The sequence below is a fragment of the Phyllostomus discolor genome, chromosome 4, assembly GCF_004126475.2.
Source record: "Phyllostomus discolor isolate MPI-MPIP mPhyDis1 chromosome 4, mPhyDis1.pri.v3, whole genome shotgun sequence".
NCBI classification, from domain to species: domain Eukaryota; kingdom Metazoa; phylum Chordata; class Mammalia; order Chiroptera; family Phyllostomidae; genus Phyllostomus; species Phyllostomus discolor.
The window spans coordinates 45,232,542-45,248,211 of NC_040906.2; the positions used below are offsets into that span (position 1 = coordinate 45,232,542).

The 15,670-nt window shown below is 35.3% G+C and overlaps 2 protein-coding genes across 2 annotated transcripts in view; both read left to right on the forward strand.

Annotated features, from left to right (window-relative positions):
- Window positions 1-7,665, forward strand: part of SESTD1 (SEC14 and spectrin domain containing 1) — a 97,475-nt gene extending 89,810 nt beyond the window's left edge. The window contains exon 18 of the mRNA XM_028510940.2: window positions 344-7,665. Coding sequence (XP_028366741.1) covers window positions 344-473 — 130 coding nt within the window. The 3' untranslated portion in view covers window positions 474-7,665. The remainder of the gene's footprint in view (window positions 1-343) is intronic.
- Window positions 7,666-14,205: 6,540 nt separating this feature from the next.
- CCDC141 (coiled-coil domain containing 141) overlaps window positions 14,206-15,670 on the forward strand; it is a 168,323-nt gene continuing 166,858 nt past the window's right edge. The window contains exon 1 of the mRNA XM_028510931.2: window positions 14,206-14,639. The gene's annotated coding sequence lies outside the window, so the exon portion shown is untranslated. The remainder of the gene's footprint in view (window positions 14,640-15,670) is intronic.

The following is a 15,670-nucleotide window of genomic DNA, read 5'->3' on the forward strand; positions in this document are numbered from 1 at the left end:
GACCCAAAATAGAAAAACAAAATATCTCCAATGTTGCATTGTTTTGTTTATTGTTGCATAGCTTGGTTGCATTGTTGGTTTATTAAGATTATTCTGAGTACACATGATATGACATCTATGTCACTAATATGTTTTTCCCAAGATCTTACAATAATTTATACCATTTTAAAAAATGTATCTTGTACTGCATTACTACTCAAAGATAAACAGTATGGTCTACAAAAGAACTATTGCTATATCACAGATATAATTTTTATAGTAATTTTTGCTTCTTAATTTGCATTTGATATGGTCAGTAGATTTGTGTTAATCTGAATGGGGTTTTTCTGTTTTGACTTTTTAGAACTGAACAATATTTTGGGAGTCCAAGTGACATGGCTTCTACTGCAGAACATATCAGAGACAGGATGAAACTTGTTGGTCTCAAAAGGCAGCAGCTGAGACATCCTGAAATGATGACCACAGAGAGCTAATAGCTACCAGCTTCCCAGAGATCTGCGTTCATAATAATCCCGCATGTCGTCAGCATACTATAGCATTAGCCACAATACATTAAGATACATTTCACAGCCAAGATAAGCCTCTTTTCTTTTCATTACACATTTCTCTCCACATGTTAACACCTTGCAACTACCAAGGCATAATTATTTAACATGCTTCGAGACCGTAGACTCCAAGTATCTTAAAAGAAGGAACTGTAAACATTGCACTGAAAACTTCCTTTAAAGCTTTACCTGACCTGTCAGTTTGTTAACAACTGATAATAAGCTTTAAATGGTGCTAATAAGAGTTTGGGAATTCTCTATATAAAAATGGTTGCCCTTCCTCCCCAGGTGATACAGCAAATTTAGACTATAAATGATTATCAGTAAACAGTGGTGTCCTCAAAATTTTACTTTGTAATTATTCTTCAAAACTGATTATTTTTATCATGTCAGTATGAAGAAAACCTTCAGATCTTTGACATAATCATACTCATTAAAAGACATTTTTCTATTTGTACTGATAATGTATTAAAAGTTGTTTGTGCTTAATAAAAGGCTTCTTTTAAGCATCTTATTTAATTTGGTGGTTATATCCTATTTCCAAACATGAGTACCTTATTAAAAAGGGTATTCTTAGGATTGTGAGGATGGTTTAATATTTGTTTTTTCAAGTTGGTTGCATGTGTTTTAGCCAGAAAGTTTGTATGTAAGCATGTATATATAATAAGCATGTTTTGTCATGAAAAAAATGAATTGTGAAGAACAATTTAGATCTTTAAGAACTTACAAATAATGGAATATTATTTCAAATTTTTCTCTACTTAACTTGAAAAATATTATCCAAATTATTAACTACCCTCAAGATACTTTGTCTTTGGAGGAGGAGGGCTGGGGAAGAAGTCACATTATTACTTACGTGTGATCCTTTAAATCACAGTTATCTTTCTGAAACTAAAGTAGCAATTGTTAACTTTAATTTCTCATGATAGACTAGAAGCAAAATTCTGAAGTAGTCTAATACAAAAACTGCAACTTTTAGTAATAAAATTTATAAAATGCTAGTGCTTTTAAGTTTATATAAACTTTAAATGGTAAATGTATATAATTTTGTGTAAATTTTTATTTCAGAAGATGTTTTTGAAAAAGATTAAAAATGATTTTTTTTAGTCTGTGATCAGTATAAAATTATGCAAAGAATTGTATGCTAGTTCCTTTTCTTCTTCAAAAATGCTCGTGTATCCTCCAATGAAAAAAGCTCTCTGAACACGCTGGTTCCTCTAGCCTTCTTCACACTGCCAGATTTCTTGGAGAAATCGATATCCGTTGCCTCTGCATCCTCATTGCTCATTGCTCAGCAACTTGCAGTCTGGTTCTACACAGCATTGTACTGAAGCTGCTCTAAATGGGCTCCCAGTTAGTGCATTGAATGACTGTTCTGTCTGCATTCTTATCCTCCTCTGTCTCTGCTACATTTCCACCATTGAGCAACCTTTCCCAGACAATGTCTCCTCCCTTGAAGATACTATCCTCTGCCATAACTGTGAGTACAGTCACATCACTATTTAACATATATCTACAAATGTGCTCTCTCAGATTCTGTCTTCATAATACCATCTGTAGGGTTTCTGTTTTATCTCAATGTCCTTTCAACCTAGATGAAGTTATTTATATTTTTATCTTCCTCTCTCGGAGCAATTTTGGTTATAGGTGCAGCCTTTTTTTTCTAGTCAGACATGCCAGAAAATCTGGGGGCAACATTCAAATGCTCCTTCTTGTCTTGTGCTACCACTGCTTCTGAGAACAGCCAGGAAGTTCTTTCTATATTTGATAATCCTTAGTCTTTTAGGGCTTAACTTCTGTGAGTGTAAACTTTTATGATTCTTCACTTTAGTCTTCATGATGGTGCTAACCACATGCTACAGTTGTTTGTGCTCACCTGCTACATCATAAGCTCTTTTGAAGGAAGTAATCCTGTGGGACTTGTGTTCCTAGATTTTTGCTCATGCATAGTAGTTGCTCAGTTCCCCCATATGCGAATGGTCTTTATAGGCATTAATAATAATCCCTCATATTGTAGTCTGGTGTGTGGTTTGAGCATATTTTCTAAAGTTAGGACTGAGTTACAAGTGAATCTACTCATAAAGAAGTCATTTGGTATTTTAGATACTTCGATATTAGCTAATTTATTCAGTTGTACTCAATAACTATTCTACTGAATTTCACAGTAGTTAAAATGCTTTTATTAAGATTCTGCTAATAAAAGATTGGTTATAAGTAATGAGACTCTTAGTTCTACCATCAACTCACCTGCTTATCAAATTAGTTAGTTTTTATATGCCTTAAGCTATCCTGCTTACAGCAAAAGAAAATAAGACAACATCTAGAAATGTTATTTGTAATTTGAGTATTTCAGATGAAGCTAAAATATGCTTTTAACGTAAATATTGTTCCTCTTCATTTGTAAATTTGCTGCTACTTTCTGTATGTAAATCTGTATATACACGTACAGTTATGAACGAAAACTCAGCAATTCCCTAATGTGATTTTTTCATAGTTCAGTTAGAGCACATATGAAGGAGGTAACTGCAATCTGTTTGATATTACAAGTTTTTTGTGCATAATAAAAACATTGACTGGAAACTGGAGAAAGAACCATCATTTCTAATTGATATATGCCGCAACTTTCCACATTGCTTTAGCCCATCTCAGGGAATTATTGAAGTGTTAATTGGGCTAGTTTTGTTGTGGTTTGTTTGTTTGTTTGGTTTGGGGGACTTTTTTTTCCTTATTATTTATTTGCTCTTATGTAAATTCAGTATCTACAGTTTGGGCATTTATTGACACACGTCTAACCTAGCAGCATTAAAATGTTAAGATGATAACTTCATCTCAGATAAAATTGGCTTTATTCCCAGTCCTCATGGTTGATGACCTTACTCTGCTAGGGGGACATTTATGATAAGGAAACTGCTGGGCCCACCAGCTAGGATGTTGATTTCAGGCCTAAGATTCCTTGCTATGCGGAAGATTGGATACCTCTCTCACTTTATAGGCATTTAAATTGGCCAGTACTTCCCAGTGTTACCTAGTATTAATGTGTTTGTTGTTTGTTTCATTGCCCCATCAGTTGACAAATGTTGTGCTATTTAGTTTATTATTATAGTTGGTGGCATACTGCTTGATAGGAACATGACAATCAATGTTCTGATAGTGCCGAGCAAACCATACTTACATGATTTAAACCCATTGTGACCAGTGGTGTGATTGTGAGATTAGCTGAACTTATCTCACTGTACTGTCAGTCGACTTTTGGAGAAAGAATTCAGAGTTCTCTACCACATTCTAAGTTCCTTGCCAGAGTGAGTATTACTATGTACTTTTGCATTACAAGACCATAGTAAAAGAAAAACTAATAAAAACTAAACATAGTATGGTTGCTACAATCCTCCACATCATGAGCCTATTAAAAATGGTACAGGAGGCTAACATCAGTAAATATCATCAATGACAGTATTTCCATGATTGAGGTATCTTTGCTTAAACCCTCAAAGGAAAATGTCTCTAGGATTAAAAAGGTAGGCTGCAACATAGCTGCACACAGTTAGCATAATTAGCAAACTTAACCACTTATCAGTTCTAAAAATAAAAAGTTTCTGTTGAGAGTGGAAAGTACTCTTCTGTAGGGTAACAAATACACTGATAAGGCAAAATGAAGTGCAGGGTTAACATCTGATACTATTTGATGTTAGTATGTGCTACTGAAAAGTATAGATTTTGCTAAGAAGCATAAATGATAGCAAGAATGGTACAGATTGTAAAAGCTAAAGCAACTATAGTGAATGGGAAGAGTTTGGAGTTTGACTACTTGACTTCAGTATCTGGCTTTGCCATTTACTGACCTTGGTAAAAACCGCTAAACAGTTTCTCTGGATCTATAAATTAGAGACATATCAAATAATATCAAGCATGAATGAAATGCAATCATATTTAAAAATGTATTGGAAACTAAGGTGTTATCCAAAATGGAAGGTATTACTATAATTATCTTTTCAGAATAGCAAACAAGGTGTTCCTTAATTTTGTTCTTGTCTCAGACAACAGTCACGGGGTGATGGGAGAATGGCACATTGTTAATGCTCACCTTCCTAAGCTCCATCTCCCCTACGTTCAGAATCCTGTACTGAAAATTCTAAGGGTATAATTGGTGAGCTCACCAGTAAATGACAAGACTTTTAAATCTGACAGATTAACTCTTTTTATGGCAGGATAATAGAGCAGCAAGATGGAAGACAAATGAGGAGTATCACCTGCTTTGAGATTGGCAGGACATGGCACAATTTCATTAGTAAGTAAGTAAAAGGAGGTCATACTTGTGGTTCTTAGTGAGTCAGCACCAACCTGTAGCAACAAGAACACAAAACTGTTAAGATATTTATAAAGTATCCAACTAGGTAAAAACATGACTTTAGACCACCCTTAGTGTTATGAAGAGAAACCATAGAGAACTGTTAGAGAACAGAAATCTTGATAAACTTTGGCAGTGACCATAACAAAAAAGACTGATGCTGTAATCAAGATGGATAGAACTAGGGCTACTCCATTAGGTAGCATAAAGGTATCAGCATGTTTAAGAATGGAAAAAGTTCACAGCTCTGATGGTGAATAGCATGGCTAATGTTTTAATTCAAAGTTGGAAATTTGACAAGCCTAGTCTGTTTGCTTCAAGAAAAGGCAGAGGCTATACTAGAACATGAAGGATTTGGAGATCAAAGCAAAGTCAGAACTATGACTAAATGTTTTGAGAGCAGTGAGTAAATTTTTTAAATAATCAAGATTAGTTTTGTTAAAAGAACTCTTCTGGGGCAGTACATATAATGCTTATGTATAATGATAGAGAAATTCTTAGGAGATAGCTAAAAATAGTTACCAACTAAGAGGTAAGAGCAGTGTTGTTAAGGGATTTTTAGTCAAGCCCATGGAAAACTGTTTCTGACAAAGGTCTGTTGAAGTCTAAATCCATTCTTAGTGAATCCCGGAGTCACGTTAGAAGTATTTACGAGTAAAATGTCATCTCCATAGAGTCCCCAAATGTATTCCTCAGAGACAGGAGTATGATTTAGATGTCCTTTCATTCAGAACATAGGGGCCTGTTCACTAAAATCAAGCCTCACATCATGTTTTGGACCTACACATCTTTTCTGATGATCACCCTTGTTCTTTTGCAGTTTAGAAATCATGGGAAAAACAGTTTCTAAGCTTGATTTTTCTCCTGAGACTGTATCTTCAACTTAGCTCTTATGTTAGTCTACACAGCCAACAGATGGGCTTAAAATGTATGATCAGTATTGTATTTTGTAAAGGTGTGAGGGATCGAAATATCACTTGACAATTTTGAACCAGCAGAGATTTGAAAACTAATTACTTCACACTCAGTGATGTCCTTTCACAAGCTCTTAAGTTTTTTAATTGACACAGATTAGATGAATTTAATGATTATATTGCCATAGGATCAATAATGAAATTCTCAGCATTATTTGGTAAGCTTGCACCCTGGATTTTTCCCACCAACTATTTATTTATTTATTTATTATAAACATTTTTTCAAAGTCACCATCCAATGCTAGTTACCATTAACTGTGCTTACATTGTCACATATCTGTTCATCCAACTCATCAATTCAGATCACTTTATGATGTATTTTAAATTGCAGACATCCTACACTTCATACTAAATACTTAAGCATATCACATCATTAACTAGAGTTCAATACCTGCTTATGCTTTTTTTGTATAAAGTTAGCATACAGTGAAATGCAGAAATCTTAAGTATGCATCCACTGAGTTTTGGCAAATGCATACAGTGCTATCAAAATAAAAAATGTTATCAGAAAATTCACACATGGCTCTTTCTAGTCAACCCTTGTCCCCACTCAGCCCCCAAAGGCAACCACTGTTCTTTTTTCTATTCATAAATCAGATTTGTCTGTTCTAGATCTTTGTGTAAATAGAGTCACACAGCATGTAGTATTCTGGAATTAGAACGTTTTGGAGATTTATCCAGGTTGTAGGGTGTATTAGTAGTTCATTCCTTTTTGTTGCTGTGCAGTATTCTATTGTATGACTATAGTGCAGTTTATCCATTTTCTTATTTATGAATACCTGGGCTGTTCCAGTATTGGCAATTATAAATAAAGCTGCTATGATTATTGTTAACCTAAGTCTAATGTGAACATAGGACTTCGTTCCTCTTGGGTGAATACCTAGGATTAGAATTTCTGTGTCATAGGGTAGTTTTAAAAGAAACTGCCATACCTTTTTCCAATGTGGTTGTAATGTGTGTTGGATTATCACTATATTTTTGGATGTGTAGAAAGGTGTAAACTTTTTTTATGATCCATATTTGAAATACTAGAAATGGGTTTGGGATAGAATTGATATTGTTCACAGTTGGCAGTTGGTATTATTTGAGGGAAGCAAATACCTGTCTGCCCGAAACAGCCCTCAAGGGGTTCCTATACCTTAAATTTTAACATTCATTTCCCTTTTTGAGGGATTAAAGCACTTACCCAAGCATGGTGATATGTTTGCCAGAAGAAACCACATTGATTTGTTTCTGCTACTAACTTTTGCCACCCATTTTCGGTAGTTAAAATAAGATTGATAATCTAACAGAAAAGATTTTGTCTGTTTAATGGGGGCAGAAGAGGTAATGAAAAACGTGTACTACTAGTCAGTCCCAGGTACAGCAGTGTGAGAACCATCTGGACAGGGGATTCCCCCAAATGGTGGTAAAGAAACCAGAAAACTGGGAAGAATTCTACCTCACAGTTGTGCATAGAGGATAGCTATGTTTTTGTAGGGCATTTTAGGATTTACAAGTCATATTTTCACTGTTGTCTTTTTATCCAGCACCATTCAGCTATAGTTATTTCACACCCTAATGACTTCCTTATTTACTGTTTACCCTTCTCGCCTGTTCTATTACATATAACAGTTAACCTGTATAAACCTGTAAAGTTATAACAATGTTTATGTTTCCAATGCTCATGTTCAAAGATATTTATGTACGGTTCATCCAGTCTTTCCTATTCAATTTTTAAGGGCTGGGATATTTGGCTTCTACTGTAAATCCTTATAATGTTCTATACATTGTAAATGCAATAAAATGTTTAAAACTATAATTAATGCCAGCAGATTTTGATATGTATTTATTTGATATGTTATCACTTTGGATACTAAGTTTAGTTTCTGTTAATAAAGATTAGTCGTGAAGCCTAGGGAGAATTAAGTCATACTAGTCTCTATAACAATCTGATGAATTCTGCATCTAGTCACATTACTTTTTAAGTTTGTGCCAACAAAAATTTTCTAAAATCTTTTATTAAAAGTGAAATGTAACTTAAAAAAAATTTTTTATTACTTTTAGAGAGAGGGGAAGGGAGAGAGATAAGGAGAGAAACATCAATATGTGGTTGCCTCTCGAGCACCCCTTACTGGGGACTTAGCGCACAATCCAGACATGTGCTCTGACTGGGAATCGAACGGACAATACTTTGGCTTGAAGGCTGTCACTCAATCCATTGAGCCACACCAGCCAGGGCTAAAATGTAACTTCATTATCCTGAAATAATCTGGAGTCTAGAAAACAGGTTAAATACTCTGTCCCTTGGGCTTCTTTCCTCTCCAACGGCCTCTATCCCACCTTCTCACAGGCTTGGCATACAAATTTCAGAGCTTTCACTAAGTACTACATTATCAGAAAAATTTTTTTATTTTATATTATTTTAATTGTTCTAGTACAGTTTTCTGTCTTTTATCAGAAATTATTAGGTTCTCAATTAGTAGGCAGTGGTTAAATTTCTTTTGTTCTTACCAAGAAGTTTTATTTTTTTAAGACCTAGAAAGTGAATGTGTAGTTTGGGTTGGAGGAAGCATATTAGACTATATTTAAAACAACCTAATTAATCATATTATGCTATAATAGCAGCTTCAGAATGGCTACAAGGAATTGAGAACTTCCAGAATTTGGAAATTGGCAAGCCTTTTACCTTTCATCCATTTAGAGGGCTTTTCCTTAAGTGATGCAAGCGTGATGATAAGAGAGGAGAGAGTAAACAAGACCACAAGTTTTTTTTTGAGGGTTCACACTCTAAATGTAAACACTCCTATCTCTTCATGTCAAGACTCTCCTCTAAACGCATCTTCATCTAGAAGGGGCAATATTCAGTGTCACCTAACAGATTAAGACACAGCCCCCATGTGGGGACTGCATAACAACCAGGCAAGTGAAGAAGTGAATGGTATTGAGGCAAGGGGCCCATGACAGGTGGTGTATATTCTGGCAGAGTAAACCAGGAGAGAACAGAGTGTGTGAGCTCAAAGAGACCTCTGCCTTGCAATTCTCCATGAGCTGGTCTGTTTGTTTTAATCTACAAAATTTGCAAATCCAAAAGTAGTCAGGAGACGGAATTCTGAGGAATGGTTTTAAATAAAATACTATTCATATCCTAAGTGTACATTCTGAACCAAAGAGCTTCCTTGCAGTTCCTTGATCCTAAGGTTTTGTTTTTAAAGAAGTGAGTTTGATTCCATCCTTGGGTTTGATTGAAATGTCCCTCTGTTCTAACCATGTTACTTACTCAAGCCCAGTCAGTCTGTGGATGCCATTGACGAGGGTGTATCACATTGCAATAATAACTCAAATTTCTTATTTACCCATGCAATTTATTTACATGTTCTACCACCTGTTTGACCTGGCCTCTTTGATCCCACTTAGCCAAATCTGTCTGTAATCTGTGGATAATTGATAACACAGCCAAATTACCCTCCCATTCTGTCCACGTACCTACCAACTGAGAAAATGATTCTTCTTTAGGAAGAAGAATGTCCTGAACAACCAATGAGTCAAAAAAGAAATCAAAGGGAAATCATTAAAATAATGAAATGAAAACACAACACACCAAAATCTATGGGATACTGCAAAAGCAGTTTTAAGAGGGACCTTTATAGTGATAAATGCCTCAAGAAAAAAAAACTACCTAATTTTCCTCAAGGTAGTAGAAAAAGGAAAACTAAGCCCAAAATTAAGGAAGTAGCAAAGATCAGAGCAGAAATAAATGAAATAGAGACCAGAAAGACAATAGAAAAGGTCAACAAAACTAAACTTTTTTTAAAAGATAAAAGAGACAAACCTTTAGCTAGACTAAGAAAAAAAATCAGAAAGGAAAAAGGATACACTACAACTCATACCACAGAAGTAGAAAGGATTGTAGAGATGACTGAACAATTATTGCCAACAAAGTGGATAATCTAGAAGAAATAGATTAACTCCTGGAGATAGAACTTTCCAAGACCGAATCCACAAAATGTTAACAAACCAACGTCAACAGAACAGTGGAAGGATCACATCATGAGCAAGCAGGATTTACCTCTGGGATGCAAGGATAGTTCAACCTACACAAACTAATAAATGGGGTACACCATAATGATAAAATGATAGGTAAAATCATACCATCTAGACATGCAGAAAAATTATTTGACAAAATACAACTTCTCTTGATAAAAAAGCAACAAATTTGGTGTAGAAGGAACATACCTCAGCGATGATTGAAAGCTCTTCCTCTAAGGTCAGGAACAAGACAAGGGTGCCCACTCTCACCAGTCTTATTCAGCATCGTACTGGAAGCCCTAGCCAGAGCAATCACTTTCTTCATCCTTTTAAAATAATTAAAGGTATCCACATCAGAAAGAAACGTAAAATTGTCTGTCTTTGTAGATTATATGATCTTATATGTAGAAAACCCTAAGGATCTCAAAACTGTTAAAACTAATCAACAAATTTAGCAAAGTTGGAAGATATAAAACAAGTTGTTTTTAAAAACCAACAAAATACCTGAAAAGGAAAACAATTTCACAATATTAAAAGCAATAAAAACAGGAATAAGTTTAACCAAGGAGGTAAAAGATCAGTACACTGAAGACTAAGACTGATGAAAGAAATTGAAGACAAAAACAAAAATGGAAAGATGTCTTCTGTTCATAGATTGGAAGAATTAATACTGTTAAAGTGCCCATACAACCCAAAGCCATTTGTACATTCAGAGTTATCCTTATCAAAATTCCAATGGCATTTTTCACAAAAATGTTTTAAAAATTCTAAAATTTGTATGATGCCAAAAGACCCTGAATAGCCAAAACAATCCTAAGAAAGGACAAAGCCAGAGGCATAACACTTCCTGATATCAAACTGTACTACAAAACTATAGTAAGCAAAACAGTATGGTACTGTCATACACATAGACCAATGGAACATAGTTGAGAACATATAACTAGCTAAATATATGGTCAACCAAACATGGCAGGGAAGCTAAGAAGACTCAGTGGGGAAAGGGAAGTCTCTTTAATAAATGGCATTTAGGGAAAACTGGATGACCACAGGCAGAAAAGTGAAATTGGGTCCCTATTTTACACCACTCACAAAAATTAACTCACCATGGACTAAAGACTTAAGCAGAGGACTATAACTGTGAAACCCAGAAGAAACTTGGGGGAAAGCTCCTTGACATTGGTCTTGGCAACAATTTTTGAATATAGCATGAAAAGAACAAGAAATAAAAGCAAAAACCAGTAAGTAAGACTACATCAAACTAAAATGCTTCCGTATAGCAGAAGGAAAAACAAAATAAAAAGGCAACCTGTAGAATGAGAAAGTATTTTCAAAGCTTATATCTGACAACAAAAACATCAATAACAAAAATAATCCAATTAAAAATAGAGGAATGGAATAAACATTGTTTCCAAAGAAGACATACAAATAATTAACAGGGACATGAAAAGATGCTCAACATCACTAATCATGAGGGCAATGCAAATCAAAACCACAATGAGATACCATCTCAGATTGGCTATTATCAGAAAGACAAAAGGTAAGTTGGTAAGGATGTGGAGAAAAGAGAATCCTTATGCATTGGTGCGAATATAAATTGATGTAGCCACTATGGAAAACAATATGGAGTTTCCTTAAAAAAAATTAAAAATAGAACTACCAAATGCTCTAGCATTCACGTTCTAGGTATATATTCAGAAGAAAAGAAAGAAGGATCTCCAAGACATGCCTGAACTCCCATGTTTATTGCTAAGTGAAATACATCAGATAGAGAAAGACAAGTATTGTATGATGTCACTTTTATGTGGAATTTGAAAAGAGCCAAACTTACAGAAACAATACAATGGTGGTGACCAGGACTAGAAGACTGGGGCAATGGGGAGATGTTGCTCAAAGAGTACAAATACCCTGTTAGAGGGCATCTAATGCACAGCATGGTAACAGTTAATAATTCTGTATTATACATTTGAAAGTTTCTATGTATAAATCTTAAATATTCTCACTGCAGAAAAGGAATGATAATTGTGTGATGTGATGGAGGTGCTAGCTAATGCTACTGATAATCATTTTACCATATGTGTGTATCAAATCAACACATACACCTGAAATTTACACGGTATGTCAATGTCAATTGTATCTCAATAAGGCTGAAAACAAGGGGAGTATTAATATTTTAAGTCCAAAGTTTGATATTTCAAAATATCCTCAAAATTCTCCATAGAAATTTAAATATTTTTCCAAAACACCTTTAAAAATCTATTTCATATAGCCTGTTATTATAAACCTATTATTACAACACAGTTTAGTCTGTGATATGCCATTGGCAATCCAATGAAATGGAAAGTAAAGGTAGATTGAAAATTCAATATACTGCTAAATTTCAAAATGAATGCTAAATATAGCTATTTTTCCCATAGACTAAAAAAAAAATACCAGTGAGCCATGTGGAAAGCGAAAATCCAAGGGAATGGTGTATCTTATTTTAATTATTTATATTTAAATTTACCTGTGTAAAGGATAGGAGAATTAGGAAAATAGAATTAGAAACCTGAGAAGTTAAAAGTACATAAAATAGATTTTTAACAGTTATTTGAAGAGTAGATCCTTTCATTTTGTGTATAAAGTATAGGAAAAGTAAATGTCAATTCATAAGTCATACAAATGGCTATATAAATCACTAAACAATCCTATGCAGCGGTGTCCAGCCTACAACTTGCAGGCTGCATGTGACCCGGGATGGCTATGAATGCGGCTGAATGCAAAATTGTAAATGTACTTAAAACATTTTTTGCTCATCAATTTTTGTTAGTGTTTGTGTATTTAATGTGAGGCCCAAGACAATTCTTCCAGAGTGGCCCAGAGATGCCAAAAGGTTGGACACTCAGTGAATGTTACCAGAACTGAATTCCATTCTTTTACATGATAAATCCTTGTGAGTGTGATTTTATTTTAACCAAAACAAGAAATAGGAAGAATTATGACACAAACCCAAAGCAGTTTTATTATGTTAATTTATATCCATGTATAAAACTTCTGTATTATGACTGCTCACATTGATTTGGAAGTTCTTCAAGAGGGTTCTCATTTCCAGGATGTTTTAGATTGATATATTTCCTTTGTTATAAACCTCCTTGCTAAAGTGCTTCATATGTATTTTACCCTTAGTTTACTCATGGGGAAAACTGAGAACAGCAATGGAGCTTTGTATTGTGCGGGTGCCTTTTAGGGGTTCTGATTCAGAGAGCTCTGTCCAGGAAGTGCCCAACCCCGTGGACTGAGTGAGTGACAGATTGTATAGACATCTGTAAAAATGTTGATCTAACATTAGGATAGAACTTATTCCCTGAGGCACTGGAGCAAGAGATCAATATGGAAGTGGCCGGGTTCATGACTCACTACATGAACTTGAATAAGCCACTTAATTTTTCTGGCCTCAATTGCCCAACTCATATGACAGAAATAATAGTCCTCCCCTGACTAGAGTACAAAGTTGTTGAGAGCCCTACCAGGTAAAGTGGTTACAAATTTTACGACTCGAAAGGGATTTGATGAAGATGGTGCTGACAAAGAAAATTAGGGCCTACGCACAGTAGGTGTTCAGCATACATTGGGGTGAGGCTATCAGCTCACCCTGATTATGGTAGCTTATTGCAGGGTACATACCAGAGCAGAACCTAAACATAAAATAAATTGATTTTGCTTTTGAAGCTCGTCCTCTATGAGAGTGTATTTGTGTTGGGAAACCAGTTTGCTTACAGTGCTGTGAGTTGTGTAGGGTGGGGCGCAAATGACCTGCTACTTTTGTTTCCATGTTTGATTTCCAGGTTTCTGAGTTTCTCTCATCTAGTTTCCTGTTTTTCGGAAAGCCTGAGTATATGAATATCTTTTTTCCTGCAGGTGTTAGTAACTTCTTTTATCCTTCCGGACATTCTCAGCAATCATTGTCTTTCATGTGGGTTCTGTGACTTGGGTGAGTGATGTACAATATTAACAAAAACGAAGATTCCCAAAGCGGGGGCTTCTGCGTGAACACAGAAGAGGAGTTCTCACCTGTAATGATGGTGTGGATATCAACATCTATACAGTAAATTTGGGGGAACTCAGTTAAGTTTTTAAAAATATAATTGTAGTCAAATTCTGCTAAAATATGGCTTTGTCGTTGAACCGATGCCAGTAAACTGTAAGTCAGGAAACATTACCCCCCAAGCAACTGAGAAAGCCCATTATAACCCGACCTAAAGGAGTGTTGTTATGTGTATGTAACATATCTACACACATTGTATGTTATACAAACATATATACACATGAGTAATTTATGTCTCTGTGCTTCTTAATAAAACCTCATTAAACAAACTTTTTTTAACTTAAAATTCATGGATAATACCATGTTGTTTCAGGTATCTGATTTTTATGTCCTTCAGTTTTATACTATTTTTCTTCCTTGACAAAAATTATAGCTGCTTGGAGAAGTGACAACCCACTGTCAGTGTCACTGCTGGCTTCCAAGCAGCTGGAACTGCTGCTGCTCTGAGGCCTCCCCAGGGATTACTCTGGGATGGAAGTTCTCAGCCTCAGCTGGAGCTGAGCAACACTAAGGGAAGACAACGAAAATTTAATTTTCCAAAGTCAACTTGACAAAGATTCCTGTCATCTTATCTAACGGCCTTACCTTCTAGAGGGTAACTCTCAGGACACTTCGTTCTATGAAGAGGAGTTATATCGGCAGGAGAAGCCGACAACGTTGGAGCGTAAGCACACAGCTGAACACAGGTAGGAAGTCTTGTGAGTTAAAGATTTAAAAATAAACTTTGTACATGAAAGCTTTTCAGTGATTGTTTAAAAAGCATTTTTCAGCTTGAAGTGTGTGTGTGTGTGTGTGTGTGTGTGTATCTCCCATTCAGAAAGGACTTTTCCCAAATCAGTAATTGCTACGTTTGCCATTTATTTTAACTTATCTATACATACATTTGACAGTTTTCCAGATTGTACATTGCTCTAAATAGAGAATTTTCAAGAAAAAATATAGATAATAATTGAACAAATATATTATTTAACACATTATTCTTGGTAAACCATTACTTAAAATTATAATAAATACTGCCACCTTTGACCTTTGACCAAGTATTCTTTGAAATTGCCCAAATTTTGTTTTGTTTTGTTTTCCTTACCACTTACAGAAGGGAAATTTGCTGGATATAAAAGTTGTTTTTTAATTCTGCCCCCAGGTCTTATGGAGAGGCTAAGGATTTATATGTCATTAAACATGTTTAATTATAAGGAAATATATGAGATTAACTGTTAAAAGGAGTCATGATATTTTGGATATGTTACTCTTCTGAAATAAAATGTAGGTGGCCATAAAGAAACATCCCAGTAGAGCGTTACGTTGGCATTTATGGCTTACGTGCTGTGGAATTCATCCAACCTCCTGCTTTCACTCTTGACTCCTACAGTCTCTCTCCACAGAGTTTTTCCTATGATGTTAAGTCAAATGATGTCATTCCTTGGATGACAACCCTGCAATAGTGACCTATCTCACTCAAAATAAAATCCAAAGTCCCTACCTTGGCTTAAGTGCAGGGTTAGCACCTAATTTGCCATTCAAATGGGACTATTTTGAGAGTGAAAGGGGCCTTAAGAGTAATTATGCCAGGACAACTGGTATAAACTATGATTGTCCCAGTGAATCAGGGTATCGGGCCCCTAGAAGGCCCTACATGAACTAGCCACCGCCACCTAAGAGACTCCTGTTCTGTCAGTGTCCTCTTCTCCCAATCTTCACTGAGCTCCAGCCACATCGA